General features: G+C 36.6%; 1 protein-coding gene across 1 annotated transcript; it reads left to right on the top strand.

Annotated features, from left to right (window-relative positions):
* Positions 1 to 1,989: 1,989 nt before the first annotated feature.
* On the top strand, positions 1,990 to 9,769 carry LOC118821718 (cytokine-like protein 1). Its single transcript, XM_036590452.1, has 4 exons — positions 1,990 to 2,288; positions 2,379 to 2,423; positions 4,767 to 4,913; positions 8,781 to 9,769. Exons 1-4 carry the CDS (start codon positions 2,139 to 2,141, stop codon positions 8,880 to 8,882), a joined length of 444 nt encoding a protein of 147 aa, XP_036446345.1. The 5' UTR covers positions 1,990 to 2,138; the 3' UTR covers positions 8,883 to 9,769.
* The last annotated feature ends 11,021 nt before the right edge of the window (positions 9,770 to 20,790 follow it).

Genomic DNA, 20,790 nt, shown 5'->3' with positions numbered 1-20,790 from the left:
TGTCACTAATATTTAGTTACTAATTCCTTTTTTGTGCTTAATATTATTCTGCTTTGTTGGTGACTGCATCTGTGTTGCTTGGAGACTGGTCACATCTCTGACTTCGGAGCTTCAGCTTTTTATTTTAAAGAAAAAAAAGAGAAAAAATCTATTAAACAGTCCCTGAAAGTCAGTCAAAAGTGGAACACTGGCTCAGAGACCCACAACGTACCTGAGTGTGAAGTAAGGATCCATCAAAGTGTTGAGGATTTACAGCTATTCAGGATAAGCCGACTAAAGCCGACTTTTGTGAGGCAGCTAAATCTTATGTAATCTTCTATGTTTCCACACTTCTGTGAGTGGAGCCTAATTTGAAAAGTTGGAATCGTTGCCTCTGAACTTCTTGGGCTGGGTTTTGAACCCTAATCAACTCAACACCCTCAGATTTACCCAGATGACAAGTGCTAATGGGCTTATGCATTGTGTGTGTGTGTGTGTGTGTGTGTGTGTGTGCATATATGTACACATATTTGTGTGTTTGTGTGTGTGATGTATGAATGTGTGTGTGTGTACATATATACATACATATATATATATATATATATATATATATATATATATATATATATATATATATATATATATATAAAATGTGTGTGTGTGTACATAAACATTAAACATAAACAATCAATGGCAAAATATTTTTGAATCACGTTTCATTTATTTTAGCATTGGTTTATACTGGACAAGAATAAGACTTCAAGAAGAAAAAACACTAGGCAACATTAGCTTATATTAGAACATCACAATTCATTATAAACAATATTTTTTTAATTAGGTAAATTACACTTTTTTTGTTAATGTTAATACTGAAATGAAATTCAGGCAAATAAAAAAATCAAACTTAATACATGAATAAATAGGTTCAAAGTTAAGCACGCTGATCATCAAATTCTTATAAAGCTTACAAAGCTCAAAGGTTATGATATATGTTTGTGGCAATAGTCCTACAATTGGGCAGGCTGACACATGCCAACCATCCCCATAATCAACGTGCAAACAAACCCCACCCACATCAGGGCACAACTCTGTATTTACTATGTTAGTTAGCTAGCATATGTATCATTGGTTTTCAAATCATATATAAAAATATAGCTGATAGTCATTTCTAAAGAAAATGATATATTTTCAATTTCTCTCTTTTGAAATGTTCTATAATGTATTTACTTAGTTCTTTAGAAAAGGCAATGGTTCTATTTAAAACTATGAGTTGTATATAGAACCATTTCATAATAAAATGGTTCTTTGCATGGTGAAATCGTTCTTCAGAATGCTGGAGAATGCATTGTATAAGGTTCTATGCAGAGCCTTTTTTGAATATGGTTCTATATATTGTTCTATATACACCAAAAGGGTTCTGCTGTTGTTATGGTGTCAAGCTTGTAACAATAAAAGTTCCCTTTTTGGAGACTTGTATAACATATCCTCCATATACGTATAGAACCACATACAACACATTCTCCAGCAATGTGAAGAACAATTTCACCATGCAAAGAACCATTTTAGCATGAAACTCACGCTTCTAAATAGAACGATTGCCTTTACTAAAGCACCTGTAAAGAACTATATTTCTTAAGTGTGTACGATGTCAAGCTTGTAACAGTAGCAGAGCTCTTTTGGTGCCATATAGAACCATTTAAAGAAGGTTCTACATGTCACCATACGACATATTCACCATCAATCTGAAGAACCATTACACCTTTACTAAAGAACCTTTCAAGAACCATAATGTGTACGATGTCAAGCTTGTAACAATAGAAGAACCCTTTTTCGTGCTATATAGGACCCTTTTCAAAAAAAGTTCTATAAAAAACCACATATACCACATTGTCTATCAATCTGAAGAACCATTTCAGTGTGCCAAGAACTATTTAAGCGTGAAAGTTATTGCTTTTACTAAAGAACCCTTAAAGAGTCATCTTTTTAAGTGTGTTGACACAGTCGAGTAAAATCACTGCGTTACTTTTTTCAGTGCAGGAACGGGGCGGGGCTGTGACGCCACTCCTCCCCTTGTTGAAAAGCTGCGCTATTTGTGGTGGGACTTCAGTCTAAAGCTCCACTCTCTGGCCTCTGTTTCCGAGACTGTCCGAGAAGGCGAGATGAGAGCGCTGCCCGTCCGTTTACTCATCCTCTTCCTCAGCTTCGGCGTGCTGGCCCACTGCGCGCCCCCGACCTGCTACTCGCGCGTGCTGGGATTGAGTAAGGAGATCATGGAGACGCTGGACAAAGTGCACAAATCCTCGCGCACGGTGAGTGGACGAGTCTGTTGAGTGTCGCGGTCAGCTGTGCTTCACTGTCCTGCTGCTCTACACCTCTGCTTTTTCTCCCTTACCTTACAGACAGAGTGCGCGCAGTTTCTGCCGAAGATGTTTCTCGACGTGCACGTAAGTGTTGCAGTTTCCTCTTTCTCTTCCTTCACCGCATCAAATACTAGGTGATCAGGTCACCAGCATTGACTTCAATTTCTAAGACCGTCTTAGATCTCAGTAAGACATCTGGTGATATCTCTCCTGCATGAGGGAGCTAATTTAGATGGACATAACATCTGATGTCCAAAAAGTAGCTAGGTTTAAGTTCAGATATCAGCTAAACAATTAGCGAAGTTTCATACTTGAACATAGAATCCCCTCTAACCTTCATATCCACCAAAGTGCTACCAAACAGGTACCTTCTTGAGAACATAATCAAGTCTGCATAATTGTATTTGATGTGAAGTGCAGCACTGCAGAGAGCCAGAATTGTTCAGAGTGGTGGTGATAGGAACCAGACATCTAAAGAACCTCTAAAAGCTCCTTCAAAGAAAGTTATTACATGAAATGTAATAACTTTATGAGTATGCTGCCTGATGTCTGAGACATTGTTTTGCAATAGTTCTGAGATTTTTTTAGTCCATTCGTGGCAGAGAGGTACATGCAGGGCGTTGAAAGGCCAAATAGTACCCAAAGAAAAGTTATTGTTTCATTTACCATTATTTTGCCATAATCGTTGTAACATATAAAAGCTCAGAAGTTGGATTACATCTAAACGATTGAATTATACAGAATCTTGGGAATAACAAACAGCAGAATTCCCCTTTAAACCTCTTTCACCATCCAAAAACATGCTTTTAGTCATGAATAACAAAGTTTGCAAGCTTTATCAGTGTGAAATCAGTAGCTCTGCCTGTCTACTCTGAACTCAGCTGAACTGTAAGTTTCATATACAAAAAAACAATTGGAGTTTACGTTATTCAGATAATTTGGCAGTTCTAAATGAGTAAAACATGTTACATCAACACAGTTCCTGCTAAAAGAAGTAAAGACAAACAGACAATCTTTTTGACCATTTGGCATACTTGCTACTAAAACTACAGGTTGAGGCAAGAAGACACACTTCCTATCATAATCATGGATAACAAGAAAAGTCTGCAGTTTGGCTGCACATAAAGAAGTGCATTGAATTTACGCACTTTAAATTTGTACATTATTTACACATGAATGAATAAATTGTGAATATGTGAATATACATACACACGCATATATATATATCGCTGTTGTCGGAACAAAACCTCATATCTCCAAAATTGTAACTTTACAGGAGAAGGAAAAAAAAAGTACTTTTAATGAAAGTCAATGGGACCAGACTTTTTCCAAGTAATTTTGGGCCACCTCTTTTGGTTCATTGATCATAAATTTTACACACAGTGTGAAGGGCAACAGGTATTTTCAAATTATGTCAAAAACTGAAAAACAACAAAAATGGAGATACGAGGTTTTGTTCCGACAACAGCGATATGTAATGTATATACCTATGAAGGGTTTTGTTGCAAAATGCTTCATAAATGCATTATAAACCAAAATGCATTTCAGGATTTTTCTTTTTGTCCTTGGTATACATTGTTGATTGTAGGTTTTACATGTATGAATAAATAGAAATGCTACATTATGATACCACCTTTGTCAAAGAAATAAAATTATATAACAGGTATATATAACAGGTGTTATTCTCTTCAAAACCATTATACAGAATATACAGAATTTTGAAATAAAGCTGTTCATGTTTATACATACTATGTCCATCCATCCATCCATCCATCCATCTAAATGCATCTTCCATATGTTCCATCATGTATTTCCAAGTGAGCTAGCTGAGTGTTTGCTCGATGATATTTTGGTGATGCTTGGAGGAGGAGGTGAAAAATGTAATGTGATCAAAAATCAGAATACATTCTAGAGGTGGGCAAAAATGACAAAAGATAAGGGAAAATTTGGTCTTTGGAATGATATCATATCTAAAAATATATAAATATCTTACAAGTAAATATTTGTAGCAGTACCACTTTACTCTTTGTGACTAACACCAAAGCTCAGACATTTTACGTTCTTGTTATGTCAGCACTCATCAGCACTCAAACCTTTCAGAACGATAAACCACTTTTTGGGCTAAAAGAGTTTCAGTAGCTAATAATAATTATTTAGAATACCATTATTTTGGCAAAAGCTGCTTGTTTTAGTGAGCTAAGCACGCCAAGTAACAAAACATAGGCAGAGTCAACAGCGTCCTGAAAGAGTTAATTGAGAAGTAATGTTGAGAAGATTCAGTTTTCACAAAAAGGCAAGGTGTCCCCAAACCTTGTTGTGCAGTTGTTGTGGTCTTGTCGTTTAGAAAACCAAAGCATTTGGCTATTGTTGACTGGCCTGCATCTTCTGTGGTGGTAATATTCACTCTCTGTTCACTAATTTACCCAGAATTCCTGCATCATGGCCAAGCTGAGAGACTTCCTGTATGTGGCTGAAAATCTGCCGTTGGAATATTGTTGGGAGCGTCCACGCATGATCTACCTGAAGCGCAGAGTCCGCGCCCTCTATGCGATCATACACCGCGTGTGCTACCGGGTGCGTGAGCCTCACTGCCAGAGCCACACATGATTCTATCTAATGTGTTATAGTGTTAATGCAGATAATACGTCATGTGCTGTCTGGTGTCTCTAGCTTGTTAACTTAAGTCCATAATCAAGACTGTCTTATAGGAAGACAGCTAAAGGGACATTCCTATTGGGCAGTTCCCACTTTGGGTTTAAAACCCCATGGAATGTAAATTCATATTTTTTTTCTATGACAAGATCCAAAATCCAAAATCATGCTCAAAAAAAACAGGCAGAGGTCAGAGCCAAAATAAGCCAGATATAACAGTAGAAAGACATGACAAGAGAATGTCCAGGCAAGCAATATCAAACAGGGATCAGGCATAAAGCAAAGTCGAAAGATACAAAAATACAATCAGATACGCAGAAAGAAAACACGGAATCAACACTCAGTAGATTAGAGAAACAAGCAATACCTCACACTGAGCTAAGCTAAAGTCCAGGCTAAAATACCAGCTGGCCTAGTCACATCATATGATACACAGGTGCGGCAAATCAGTAATCAGGTGAGGTGGATCTCTGATACATGGGCTGATCTAATGTTACACTCATGTGATCTCCCTAATGATTCTAGTTAATGTCCATCTGTCCATCAGAGAGTCAGGACTGGAGGAATGCGTGATGCTTTCTATTTGTTAGTTTTGCTTTTGTGCACAAAATACATGTACAAAGTATGCCATATGAATAATGTTCCAGTGTCCAATAATGACATATGTATTGTTCCAACATTCTCCCCCTTCGGTTTAAACTGAGCTTATCTCAATTTAAAGCTAAACAAGCAAGCATACAGAGCTAGCACGCTAGCAGTCTCACGAGGACAACTGGAATCTCATAACAAGAATACACATCTTAAGACATTAAACTTTTGAGGACTTGTCTGAGGACATATTAAACTTTTGGTGCTAGATTGCATTGAAATCGGATGCTAACAAGGGTACACCACTTGTAAAACCCACGCCCAAATTCCTCTTATGTATGAACTTTTCAATAAAATCAAAGACACAAGCAAAGCAAGACAGTTAGTGAAATGCTATCATTATCTAATGGAATTGTTTTTCCCTTGCATAGTTTTTGACATGTTCTGTGTTCTCCATACATGCAACACACATCTACATGCTTAATTGGAGTCTTTATTTTATTTATTTATTGGTCTTTTTAGATGTACGTAACTTAAACCTAATGGCAGACTTGTTGTCTGTTGGACAATGTTGACAAGCACACCATCACCCCCTGCTTTGAGCTCTGCCTTGACAAGCCACTGGATTGGTTTAAAATTTCCCATCCACATTTAGCCCAGAATTCTCATGGTTGTCTCCAGATGTTTTTGTTATCAGATCACATCTGGCCCTGCGAGACTAGAAACCTCTCTCATCTGTTTGTCTGCCTGTTTTTCGGTTTGTTTGTCCAGCCAGCCATTCTGATATTCCATGTGTGTACACTTGCTGGATGCACATCCAGTAGTAAAGTGAATAAGAGCCTTACCTTCTTACAGGCGTACAATCTGGATAACGTTTTTAGTCAGTCTACAACACCACCTGCATATGCAGAGCTTGTTTCTCATCACTCATGCTGCCTGATTAATGGTTTTTAAGCAGTGTTTTATCAAAGTGCATTTTTTTTTTCAATTTAAACTTTGCTGGAAGTTTAATAAGACACTCAGTTTTACAGTATATACAGTATTGTGCAAAAGTCTTAGGCACCTAAGCATATTATTTAAAGCCATTTATTTTTGCAAAAAGTGTATTTGCTTATGAAATTCTTATCAAAACATCATTAGAATAAATGTGCATAAAATAAAAAATAAAAAGTTTTCATTTTCAAAAAGTAGTATCATTTGTGAGCTTGTTTAAAGAACAAGATTTTGTTACAGACTTCTTCTCAGTGCTCCCAGCAATCAAATGGATATTTTAAGTTCTACCACCAACACGTTTAATTTCATTTAATGAAGGATTGATTTGCCAAACCAGTTATTGGATGATATTCTACAAATAATACTTGGCTGCCATGAAGAGAAGGTCAGAATGTTTGAGCAAATACACATATACATCCCAGATATTTTTTTTTTTTAAATTACATTTTTTCATATGACCAGAACCTCTGCACAGCACACTGTATATTCTGTGTAGTCTGTGTTCATTGGGAACTTAAAGCAATAATTTGACGAAAAATCCAATTTAGACAATTTGGCCTTTACCCTAAGTGTTGTCGACCAGCAAAGACATGTTTGGTATCAGAAGTTATGTTGCGTTCGACTTGGCTCAGAGGTTAGATATCAAAGCTTGGAATTGTGATATCTGAGCATATTTTGGTGTATCCGAGCGTTTGAGCTACAAATTGAGAAAAGCATAGAACATTTGTGATCATTTAGTGATTACAGTATCATTTTTAAGTGGTATAGTTATTACCATTGACCGTGTGAGCAGTCATGTTGATTTGATGTCATATGCTAAGCTTGGAGTTGAGCACACCATCCTGACTTTCTGAGTAGGAATTCTCAGCTGAGGGTTGTAGTGAGCAATATACTAGTTCGTCAGGTATGCTTTTTAAGGTATTAGTTTTGTCATTATTGTTATACTGGTGTGCAAATAAATGCAGATGTCACAACCTACAAACTGTGCAAAACATTCTGATTCCCTCACCTCTCATGTAGGGAGTTGTCGGGTTTATTGTCCAAGTTATTGTCATAGAAAATTGTAATTGACAGCAGATTGTAATGAGTTAATGAGTTAACAGAGGGAAAGAGAGTGGAAGGGAAAACCAGTCTCTTGGGGTTAGCTGTTAGCCATTAGCCTAGCATGGAGAATAAACAGCTTTCCATGTGGACTGCCTGTGGTGCTCCTCATTCAGCCAGCTGCTTCAGACTATGCCACAGTCTCGGCCTACAAGCCAAGAGGCTCTGCAGCTTCTCTGCTAAAACTGATAGTGTGAACAGCTTTTAATATGGACTAAATTACAGAAGTGTCTGACTGTAGATTGTAGATTAAAGCTTGACTGTAAGAGACACACATTTGAGACAAATGACATTTGGACGTAAAATAGCATTCAGCACCGTGGGCTTTACATATGCTCGCCATCATCCCATTAGGGTTAGAAAGCAATATTAACATCTGTCTATAAAATATTAATTTCTAATTTAATAATAAATATGGTTAATATGGATGATAAATATTGTTCTTATTAAAAGTGGGGTAACATACAGAACAATACACCATTGTCTCCAAAAAAGGTAATCATGCAAAATTGTTTTATTTGAAAAAAAAAATCTAAACACACTATTCTGTGATATATGACAAAACCGTCAGTAATCTTAATTATACTGTGATATATATTTTTGCCCATACCACCCACTACTAACCTAGAGGGCGTCTTCTTTGAAATTTCCAAGTCAGAGGTGGGAAATTACTAGATACAAGCTTCAGTCGAACACAGCATTAGACGCTGAGGTTAGCAAACAAGTAAGCTTATACAACCCACCAAGTAGCATTGTGAAAACTTCCCCCCTAAATCATCACACAGTTGCTTCAGATCACATTGAGATGTTAAGTAGTCTCAAATTTGCTTGTGTGCTTTTTAACACTGCATGACACACTGTTATCTGTAAAGACGGTCAATACGGGCAAAAGTCTGGCTTACAGGACAATTTTTAAATATAATTGTGTCATACAGTGTAACAAACCACATAAGCAAGTCTCTTTGAGATGACTAAACAACTCCATGTGGTTTGAATAATGTTTTTTCTCTGTGTGTTCATGTGTATGGTGGTGGGGTAGTGGCAGTGTGTCTTTCTGTGTGTGTTCATGTGATGGTGAGTAATGCTGTGTTTCTGGTGTGTCTGTAGGACCTGGTGTATATAACACATGACTGTGAAGCTCTGGATACAGGCTACAGCAGCCCACGCTACACTGAGGACAGACTGCAGTTACTCGTGGAGACCAGCTGAGACATGCACATACATGCACGCATGCATGCCTAAACGGATCACAGTAATGCTTTCTTTTACAGTCACTTAAATTGTCACTTAGGCTGTGAGTTTTAGGCAGCAAGTGAATTATTTTGGGTAATATGGTAGTGAGTTCCAAGATGGTTCAACTAAATTGCACTGAAGTGTCCGATACAAACTGAATGCGATACAAACTCCAAAGTGCTGTGTAATTCTTTTGGGTAAAATGATGGTAAATATCAAGTCAATATAAATAAATTACACTGAAATGACTAACAGGTTTCAGTTATTAAGCTGATAAAGGACACAGCAAAATGTCTCAAGATTATTTGGAGTAACAAAGTGGTAAACATAAACATTCTCATCGTCATTTTCCATAACGTCACATGTTTAAGCAGGAAAGCAAATTGGAAACACCTTAGAGTACCAAGTAGTTATGTGGCATAAAGTGAAGGCATGAAGTATAAGGATAGTTTTTTATGTAAATGGTAAGAAGTCAGTAATAGATTCAGTCCAGATTCAGTTTTGTTTGTGCAGTTGTAGGCAAAAATTTTGGCACCCCAGTCAAGTTACATTTTCCAAGGGAAAGTAAATCCATGGGTCCTCATCACATTTGAATGCACCTTCTGTTTATTTGCTTAATTTAACATATTGAAAAAATAAAATTATGGCCTGTGCAATAGTTATGGCATTTTATTTCATGTTCTCTATTTTCCAATATGCTAAAATCAGCGAATAAATAGAAATTGGGGATTACAGTTTGCGGGAAAATGTCTTATTGGACTTTCTTCCCTGTGAAGGATGTGTTAATGAATTTGCACATAGAAAATCAACAAAACATGTCATTTGGCCAGGGTTCAAACTTTTGCATATTACTGTAGGTCATAGACGAGTACATACAATGTAAAACTCTTTGTTTTTAGTTTGTATATCTTTAACACCTTAAAACCTGACTAAGCCAAATCAATTATGCCATAGGTCCCCACTTAATTACTAAAACCTGTTGGAAATTTCAGTGTAATATAGTTAGACTGTCTTGGAACTGTCATGTTACCACAAATAATTACCATGCACTTTGGACACGCTTACCTTGTTAATACCTGGGACAGTAGGGGAAAGTAGAAGAAAGCATTACCCACATTGCTTGAGATATCACTTACACTCACAGAAATATATGATGATATGCACATAAATGGATTTGTACACCTTCACACAAATAAATAAAATCATATGCAGTATAATTAACACACAAAAACACACACTCAAAAGAGTGAAAGCAGACATGCAAAACAAACTCTAAGAAAAGAGTTTTTGTTTTTTAACCAAAAACATACGCAAACACACTCTTAAACACACTCTCTCTGACATGCACACACACAAAGCCTGTTCCAGACGAAGTATGTGTGCCCGAGCTGGGTTTGGGGTGCGTTCTCTCACGAATAGACTCTGTTGTGTGTTTCTGCATTCCAGCAGCTGAAAGAAACTTTCCACAGGAAATGTGCTAAATGCCAGCCAGTCCCACACTGAGCCCTGAAAATCCAAAACAACCCGCTTACTGCATGCCTGATTATTTACCACAAACATACCAGTGAGATGCTTTTGCGTTCACATGCACACCAACAATCTGATTTTACCCCACATATGTAACATGTAAACACCTTCTTCTGATTTCTTTAAATTGGGCTTAATTGCATTAAGCAAAACCCATTTAACACACCTGGATCTCAACCCAGTACTTCATCTACAGTGCCAAAGTCTTAAGCTGCCTGAGAAAATAATATGTAAAGCTGCTTATCTGGGCAGAAATAAATACCTACAAACCATCATCAAATACTGAGGCTTTATCGGAACTTCAGTGGGTGCCATGACCATCTATGCAGACAAACTCTAGAGTATAGTAATATTGCTTATAAAATAGGAAAAAAATTTTATACATTGGAAAAAAGTTTAAATTTCTGTCAATTCATCTTTGAAAGTAAGGACAGCAGCTAGCATGTTAGCATGTTCTACTCCTTATCACACTGCTCTGTGTAGGCTAAATGGTCCATCATAGAATCACATCCCTACTAGGAAAAAACAGCACAGGTCATGCCAGTCAATTAGCCTGACCATGTTGGGTGACGACAAGATAGGTAGCTATCATAAACCAGCATAGTCCAGGTTGTTTGTGCTGTGGTTTTCAGTAGGTAGTTATTAGCACTAGCTAGTTAGCATACTTACTATCTACAGGCTAGCAGCTGCTTCAAGTCGTTTTGCCTCTTTCCTTAAACACCTCATTTACTGCACTTAATAACAAGATTTAAAAAACTCTCTACTGAAGACTTGAGACTCACACTCGCAAGACTTGCATGAATCGACTTTTCAGCATTTTCCATACCAAACAGAGTGGTGCTGGTTGTGGTGCTAGCACTAGCTTATCTAGTAAGCTAACAGCTACACACAGCACTTGACAGGTTCTGTTCTGCCTAACTCACTAACACCAATCATTCAACTTCTTCAGATTTGAGTCTTTATCCACTCAGCTTGTGCATTAGCGTTAGTTAGCTGGAATTAAATCTGTACTGTCATGTGTGGTGCTGCTAGCCTTCAAGCTAAGCCAGTGCTAGCACAAAAAAACAGCTACATTCTCTTGTCCTAATTAGCAATTGTTGTGAAATTAATGGCATAAAAACCCATTGAGTGATAAATTGCAATTGTGCCTTTTGTTTACATGAGTTATATTTGCTTTGCAGTTTATTAGATATGTGGGAAGCTTAAATTTCACACTGTTGCAATTTTGTAATACAGTCATAAATTTTAAATTGCGTGGAATACTGCCAGCCAAAAATGGCAGTAGGTGGTTATTTGCTTAGAAAAACACTAGATTAAAAAAACACTTAAGAATAAATACAAATAATCACTAATACAATACACTGTTTTGGAGGAGGTTCCTGAATTGAACAATGCATTTTTCTCTTCCATAAACTTTGATGTAATACATTTTGATGGAAATATTTATGACTTACTGACTAGATTTTCGGTTTTGTTGGTGAGCAAGCAAGTTGGCATTAATAGAAGTGTTACTATTGTGTGTAAATGCTAATTGTGGCAGATGTACAAATTGCTAAAAAATATTTGCTGTCCATTTTTTCTCCGCATGTTTGACTTTGTGAATTATGTACATAGCAGTGTGTCCCCATCTCTCCCACTTCACCCATCATCGCTCACTGGCAGCTCAATACAGCCACTAAAAAATCTTATATCAGAGTTATGTGAAAAATAATTTTTGCAGGATAACAAAGATTATAACAGTGGTTTTGCTCTGCATGAAAATCCTTCAGTCAGTTTATTGCTATTAGTAGATTTTTGCCAGTAATTGAAGTATTGTTGGGTTATTTCACAAAGCAGGATTTCCAGTTAAAATCAGATAATTTAAGCCCAAAGTCAAGCCTGTCCAAAGAGAAAAGAGCTGAGGTACTGTCCTATTGGACAGTCATCATCTTTGGGCTTAAGTTATCCTAGTTCGTGCATTACCCCCTTGGTCTTGTGTGTGTGTGTGTGTGTGTGTGTGTGTGCTGCATATATAATATTTTATGTTGCATAATGTTTCATGTACCTGCTCAGTAGTCACTCTCATAAGCCCTAAGCAGCACTATCTCAGGAGCCGAAAGTTATGAATTCGTATTCTTATCATCTGCAGCGCTTTACTCTCTCTAGAGAAATGCCAACAGTCTCGACTGTTCTGGGAGTGCGTGTTGTTTACCTCAAGTTTGTTTGTTTTTGTTTGTTTACCAGAGAGATCTTTCTTTCAGAACAGTTCTATATATCATTCCTTCTATCCTCTGATGAATCTATATTATACCTGATGTAGCTAATGTTCTATTAATAAACGGGATTATGTTATGAAAAAACTGAATTTCCTGTCCTTTTTTAAAATAAAACTTTGATATACTTTGTATGTTTCAAAATCTTTCATTTACTCCTTTGTTTATAGAATTCATATATGGAAGAGAAGCTGCTAAAACAGCCCATTTTGAATTCGTCATGGTTGTGAAGTTGTAAACGTGACTTGATTGATTTACATATGACCACCCATTCAGCCTGTAACAGTTAAGCCCCTCCCATTCAGGTTCAAGCTAGTAACATAGACTAAACAAACTAAATATGATTAGCCACCAGTAGTAGCTCTTTGGTCAGTGAGAGCTCTTGTTTGCCTAGGGGTTCTGCCACTATTTTAACACCACCGTCAGTCTCTTAATAAGTAACGTTAATGAATGTTAATACATGATGTTAAGTGTTAACAGCCATTTGTAGCCTTACAGATAGCAGATACTTCTCTGTTGGTCTTTGAAAGCCATTACTAATGTAAAATCATCAATGTATTATACTTCCATTTTCATTTATTTTGTTGCGGATATTCAGTACTAGAGTCCTTGATCATTGGTCCTAGAGTTTTTTTTTGTTTGTTTTTAGTACTGGATAAGTTAAAGTATAAGAAACCAAAGAATATCAACAAGTTCTAGATACAAATTTGACACAGTCAGTCAGGAAACTGAAGCTGAAAAGATGCTGGCTTCTACATCAGGATAATGAGCCAAATCCACCATGAACCAAAAGGAAAACAAGTTAAAGCCTCTGGAATGGTCCTTACAGTCCCCTGACTTGAGCATCATTGAAGTGATATGGAGTGTTGTTACTGCAGAGAGTCTGTAACAGAGTTACTGGTGATGTGGGTCAGAGTTGAACATCATTTAAAATCTGTGGGTAGATTAAACATGCTGACAATATAAGACAGCCCAAGATTATCTAGAAGTGTTTGGCAAGAAACAGTGGGTAAAATTTCCTAAAAAGGAATAGAAAGATTCCTAGCTGGCTACAAAAGCATTTACAAGCTGTGATATCTGACAAAGTGGTGTTACTAACCACTGACTTATACTCAAAATAAACAAGTTGTTATATGAATTTAATTAAATTATTCCACACATTGCCATTCAGTCAACCAGAGTAGAGTCAGTATACACACATTTTGTTATATCAACATAATACTTAAGTGTTGATGGAAAAAAATTGAAACATTTTAGTGTCATTTATTTGAGTTTGATTCCCATGGAATTCTCTTTGGATCAACATGAGCAGTTTTCATTCACTGAAATGGACTTCATTTGTTTTTGGTCTATTTTATGTAAACCAGTTACTAACAACACAACAGAATTTACTTATTTAATGCTGATGTTGATTCAATGCCACAATTACTATTTTACTTTTTTTCTGTTTTTACTTTGGAGGTTGTGTTTACATCTTTTGACTTTACAAAGACAGAAAATTATGGAATTTGGCAAATCTACCAAAGTACAAATCTATCAAAATTGTGCATAAGTACACAAAACTGAATAAAAAGAACAACAATATGGGCCTTTTAAATGATGCTGGAAAAACCTGGTCTGGTCAGCAGAATCGTGTCTGGCCTAGATCATTCTCAAACTGTTTTGCAGGGTGGCTTCTGCTGCATTTATTCACCATTAATCAAATAGTTACAACACATTCAGCTGTCTTCAGTCTCTCCACAGCTGTGCTGGCTCTTTTGCTAACTCAAGTCATTGCTCAGGTACTTTGACTCCAAAAAAACATCAAGCCTTTGGAAAACAATTTTTGCCAGCTTTTTCTCTGAGCTCCAGAAATCAGCACTATTGGCTGGATTCATAAGAAGTGAGTGTATTAAAGGGGAATTTCCCTTTACAATGAAATAGAGAAAGAATATTTATCAAGCTGCATTTTTAAGCTAATGAAATTGCTTTGCTTTCTGTGAGTGCTCTCACTGTATTATGGCCAATCAAAATTATAATGCTATATAAGAGTTATAGTCAAGTCAACCGTGTTGTTTTCTCAGCCCTCCAATCACTGCTAAACAGCCGCTTCTGTTCTCCATTTCCTCAAGCCTTGTTATTTATCAGCATGCCAGTGTCTGAATTTGAAGCTACAGTAAAGAGAGGTACCTGAGGGAGTGATAAAAGTGAGATCTGGCCCCTCTGATAGAGTATGTCATTTTCCAAAGCATAAAACAAATATTAAAAAGTGGCATTATCATCGCTGGTCTTTGAATGTGGTACTTACATTGCTCTTTTACTACAAAATCTAAAATGGGCTATGCCAAAAAGTCAAAGCAAAAATCTTCTTCAATGCATTGAGCCATTAAAGGTAATCATATGGTTGCATGTACAAGTTTGAACACCACCAGTCAAATTACACGTTTTGCTGATTTTCTAAGTGAAAATAAGTACAAGTGATCTGCAAAAAACAGCAGTTTTCTACACATTTCAGTGCACAATTTGTCTGTTTGCCAGGTTTAAGATATTGAAGAAATATATAAAATATAAAAATGTGCTAAAACTTTTACACAGGCCACACTTTTCCCTTTTTCCCAAATAAAATAAAAAATCATTAAAAAAATAGCAAATACACAGTTACTGCACATTCAAATTTTGTTCTGGTTCTCTATAGAAGTTTATTTATTCTCTCTTAGAAAATCAAAGAAACTTATTTGACCAGAGCCGCCCAAACTTGTATACAACTGTAAAGGGGCATAAATAACTTTCATATCTGCCGTGGCAGTATGCTTTAGCCGAGGATGATGATGATGATGATGATGATGATAATAATATTAATGATAATAATAATAATAATAAACAACTGTGTTTTTATAGGGCAACACGGTGGTGCAGTGGGTACCAGTCCAAAAACATGCAGTTAAGCTAATTGGACACGCTAAACTGCCCCTAGGTGTGAATGTGTATGTCTGTCTGTCTGCCCTGCGATGGACTGGTGACCTGTCCAGGGTGTATCCTGCCTTCCGCCCAATGACAGCTGGGATAGGCCCCACCACGACCCAGAAGGATAAGCGGTTCAGATGATGTATGTATATATGTGTTCATATAGCACTTTCCATGCTGGTGGCAGCTCAAAGTGCTTTACAGACAGGTGATAGTTTAACAGTAATAGACGAAACTGTGAGTATTAATTTAAAATCAGGATCAAATTAAAAAGATAAATATATCTTAAATAATAAAAAGCTACTTTAGTGACTGCCTTTACATGCTGGTTAAAACAGAAACAATGATTACACCCAGGTCTTATACTTCAGGTTTGGTATATGAAGCTAAAGAACCAAGCTTTTCATAAAGCAGCTTTCTCTGAGTTTTAGTACCAAGGATTAGTATTTCCTTTTGTGATTTACTTGTAGACATCCACTGAGAAGGACCTGACACATAGCTGGTAAGCCTATCAATAACGTCTTGATTATCAAAGGGAATGGAAATATATAATTGTGTGTCAGCATTTCCTAATGACATCACCTAGAGAAAAAATATACAAAGAAAAAAGCAAAGGCTCTAAAACTGAACCTTGTGGGACACTACAAAAAATATTTATTGATGAATGATTACCCAGTGAAACCATGAACTGTCAGTTAACCAAATATGATTAAAAACCATTCTACTGTACCTGAGAGGCCTAGCCAGTATTCAAGAATTAGAATCTTATGAGCAATGGGATCAAAAGCTGCACTAAGATCCAAAAAGACCAGAATAGAAGGATTTTGGGTGACACTATTTTGAGCGGTCCTTTTCAGATGAAATAAACACTCAATAGATTGTCAGTATAACATCAACAACATATCAGTGATGTGGCAGCAGTGAATACATTCAATAGGTTGTCAAGAGACTTTCATATAACTGTATAATAATAAAAGTTGTTTATAGTCTGCTGAATTCAGTTGTTTTTCACTTTTAGTGTCCAAGTTCATATCTGTAGATGTTAACCTGAACACAAAAAAAGTATAATACAGACCATCTCAACATCCTCAACAGGCCGTTATAGACATGCTGCTGACACCATTCTGTAAGTGGATCTTAACTAGATTAGGTTTCGGTTAAGGGTCGGATTATGACTAGGGCCAGGGTGAGGGTTAAGATTAGGTTTTTGGATTGAGGTTAAGGTTAGGATTAGAACCAGGGTGAGGGTTAGGATTAGGGCCAGGGTGAGGGTTAGGATTAGGTTTTAGGTTGAGGTTAAGGTTAGATTTAGGATTAGGGCCAGAGTGAGGGTCAAGTTTTGAGTAAGGTAGGGTAAGGTTAGGTTTTGCTTAATGGAAGTACCATATAAGGTCTACTTCCACATAACATATTATCAATACATCTTCTTAGTGTAAGTAATGTATCAACAGATATTTATCTCAATGTATTCAGATGCTTCACTACTGCTACTTCACTGAAAAACCTGATTGAAACTTCTCATATAACTTGTTTAATATTAAAATATTTAATTGGTTGAAAACAACTTTTTCTATGGCATTACCTTACAAGGAAGGTTCAAAACACTTTCTTCCTCATATAGTGATCTTATATGAAAATCTCAGAGATTAGGGACACATTTGTGACCACCAAATCCAGGATGTGACCTAAGTTGTACGGCTGTCAATGTGCTGCCTCAAATCAAATGTCTCTAGAAGTCTAATGAATTCTAATGCATTACTGTCTGATAGATTATTGATATGTGAGTTAAAGTTTCCAGAGAGAATTTTATCAAAGCTTGTGGATACAATTGATATTAATTCCACAATTTCTGCCAAAAATACTATTTTACATTGGAGATCTATATATTACAATTAGTAACATAGAAGTAGCACTAAAAAAGTTGCTTGCAACATAGCCAAAAGACATGAATTCACCAACAGTGGTATTTTTGCAGTTCACTATTATAAATTGTAAGTCGCTCTGGATAAGAGCATCTGCCAAATGACATAGATGTAGATATAAATGCATGCCACTCATCTGCCAACTTACTGTATGCTTAAATCTGTAGTTTTCAGAAGCAGCTTTAAGTAGTGTTGTGCCATTTTCACATAGCCACGTTTCTGACAGAAATATAAAATCAAGCTTATGCTGTTTAATAAGATCTCAAATCAGAAGTGTTTTGTTATTTAGTGACCTTACATTGAGTTAAGCAAGGTTTATTTTTCTGCTCACTACACTATGTTTGGGGGAACTGGTCTTTTTTAGGGGTACAGGAATTAAATTATTGGAGCTTTGATATGTTTTTCTTTAATTTGTTAATTGCAGAAAGTTTGATGACTCTAATAACATTATTAGAACAGAATCTTTAATGTATAAGTCATACAATACCTCTTACAACCATTGAAAATTCCATTCATGGTGATAAAGAAATGCTGATTGCTAGCCTTGTCGTTGATGCTAATTAATATAGGTGTGGTATTGGGCCTTTTGGCAGTAATGTTAGCTCTCTGGCCTCTATCTGCATTCATGTACAGTGCCTGTAGTTCTCCCATCTTCAAGATATATCATCAGAAGGAGGTTTTCTTAGTCTTTAAACCAGAAAATCTCACTCCAGGTGAGTAGGCTTATTTACAACAGATTTAGTAATGGTTCAATTTTTCATTTTGCACAGAGTACCGTTTTAAGACATTCATATTTGGACGAATTAGAGATCTTTGTTTTCCATAAACAAAACATTCTTTTGAACTTTTCGATGATTGTTTTTAGATACTTTGTAAGATTTTTTCTTTGGAAAGCTTTCATAAATCTGGTCTCTGAAGCTCTAAAACTTTCTAACAGTATCTTACAGTGATAATGAGAACAGGATGTTTACTGTCAGGCCTCAGAGTTCCAGCTAAAGATGCCGTAATGGGAAAATAATGCTTCTGAATAGATGTGTTATGGGCTTTTGGAAGTGAGACTTGTGTTGTTTGGAGAACGACTACTGGTGAGCTCTCTGATGGATGGTATTACAGCCACTGATGAAGTACAGGACAGAGCCAGCTATGAGCCAGGAGAGGATGCCATCAAGAGCTAGTTGGAGATCCCTATGACAGCTACCAAAACCTGGGCAGTACTAATAAAGTAAATTCTGTATCAAACATTTTAAAATGAACATATACTGGCATTACATTTGTATTAGTAAGGTTAATGAAGCCAGCTTTCCTGAGTGCTGCTGCTCTGTGTTTAAAGAACATCTCACAAACCCAACATAGTTTGTTGTGATTGGACTGTTATATAGTTCTGCTTCTTTTACAAGTACACCAAAGGGAATCTTACACAGTAACACAGACATTTCCAGGAAAAACATACTATTTATTTTGTTTTCTGTATTTTGAACTCTTAACAACTTCAAGGCCTCAGTAAATGGCAAACATTGCCTTTAACCCTTAGAAGTCACAGTTATTGTTAGCAGTTGAATTACTAGAGCAGTGGAAACATCTTCCCTGGAATAATACATCATCACTATCTTGCAGTCTGATGGATAAATCTGGGTTTGGCAGATGCCAGAAGAACACAACCTACAGGCATGCACAGTGCCAACTGAAAAGATTGGTGGAGAGGGAATAATGATCCTGGGCTGTTTTTCAGGGTTTTCAGTGTTTCCAGAGCTAAGCAAACTAGCTAGTCAGGCAATTTTAACATTTAAAAGGCAAACTGGTACTTTAAAAAGGCTCATATCATGGAAAATCACATTTTTTCAAATGAAGGAGATTGTAGGAAACTGGTTTTTGAATGAGACACAATACAGGGCAGCCAATCAGAAAACAGGTCATTTAAACAGTCTGTTTAATTCTAAGGGATACAGTGAGATTGGAACATGGTCATGTAAAAATAAATAATGACTGTTTTTGGTACCTAAAACCCCCCAGATGTCATAAATGGACCTCAGAGAAAGAAAAAAATTAGACAAATGTAGGATATGGGCCCTTTAATAGTTACATTCAACAAATTAAAAAAGACAGTGAAATGTTAAGTTATTTACGTGGCAATTAACTGTCAACTAAAATTTCATGGTCGTGACAGGCCTAGCTGAAGTAAGAGAAAGAGAGAGAGAGAGAGAGAGAGAGAGAGAGAAGGAGAGAGAGAGCCAGACTGTATCACTGCAGAAGTGCTCTCTGTTTCCAGACTCTGTTGGATGTGGTCAGGCTGAGATGACTTTAGAGATTAATGGTGAAGTAGAGTTCAGAGTACAGACAGAGCTTTGTTTGAGATCCAGGCATCATGTGTGTTTGTGTGTCTCTGTGTTTAATATCAATGTGGATCGTTCAAAGGCTGCAAGTGTGTTTCTGTAACCCTTCAGTAGACGTGGCGAGCCAGGAGGGATCAGAGAGGCTTTGCTGTAAACAGTCACTTCAGTGTTACAGTCACTTCAGCACGTCCACATCTGAAGGAGATTCAGTCAGAGCTCATTCATCTCACAGTGCAGCCAGCATGTTGGGGAGTTAAGTTGGGTGGTGAATGTTTTTCCTTGCATAACCCTTCAAAGAGGTGGGAAGAAGTCACTAAGTAACAAGTAAGTCTCAAGCCCTGACATTCGAGTTCCAAATTGAGACAGTCAAGTCTTGATTTAAGTCTCAAGCCATTACAGGCAAGTTTAAAGTTGAGTCTCATCCTAAACAAGTCAGTAATGATGTTTTTAACAGTGAACACTTAAAATGATGGTAATGGCAATATAGCCTTTTGATGACTGCATGTAAGTGGTGTATGGTTATATATTGCCCTTACAAATAAATCACAAAACAAATGGTACATGGATAATCATGAGAGATATATAACGATATACGCAAATATAGTGCAACTATACTTGAATATTCAAAGTACAAACCCAATTCCAAAAAAGTTAGTACACTCTGTGAAATGCCAATAAAAACAGAAAGCAGGAACATGTTTACCACTGGGTTACCTTTCATTTCATTCATCACCTTTCATTTTAACAGTACTTAGTAAACATTTGGGGACTTAAGACACCAATTGATCCAGTTTTAAAAGCGAATATTTTTTGCTGTTCTTTAGTTATACAAGTCTTCAGCTCCACAACCATACAGAGATTTCATCATCATATTTTGCAAAATGCATCACGTTTTTAATAGGAAACAGGC

The sequence above is a fragment of the Colossoma macropomum genome, unplaced genomic scaffold (assembly GCF_904425465.1).
Source record: "Colossoma macropomum unplaced genomic scaffold, Colossoma_macropomum, whole genome shotgun sequence".
Lineage (NCBI taxonomy): Eukaryota > Metazoa > Chordata > Actinopteri > Characiformes > Serrasalmidae > Colossoma > Colossoma macropomum.
Note: the sequence above shows the minus strand (reverse complement) of the source record. Positions and strands in the feature narration are given on the sequence as shown.

Excerpts from the sequence above, each read along its gene's own strand:
- LOC118821718 (XM_036590452.1), top strand. The coding sequence starts at position 2,139 with ATGAGAGCGCTGCCCGTCCGTTTACTCATCCTCTTCCTCAGCTTCGGC. Across the intron at positions 2,424-4,766 it reads AGATGTTTCTCGACGTGCAC|AATTCCTGCATCATGGCCAA; the intron begins GTAAGTGTTGCA and ends TAATTTACCCAG. Across the intron at positions 4,914-8,780 it reads TACACCGCGTGTGCTACCGG|GACCTGGTGTATATAACACA; the intron begins GTGCGTGAGCCT and ends GTGTGTCTGTAG.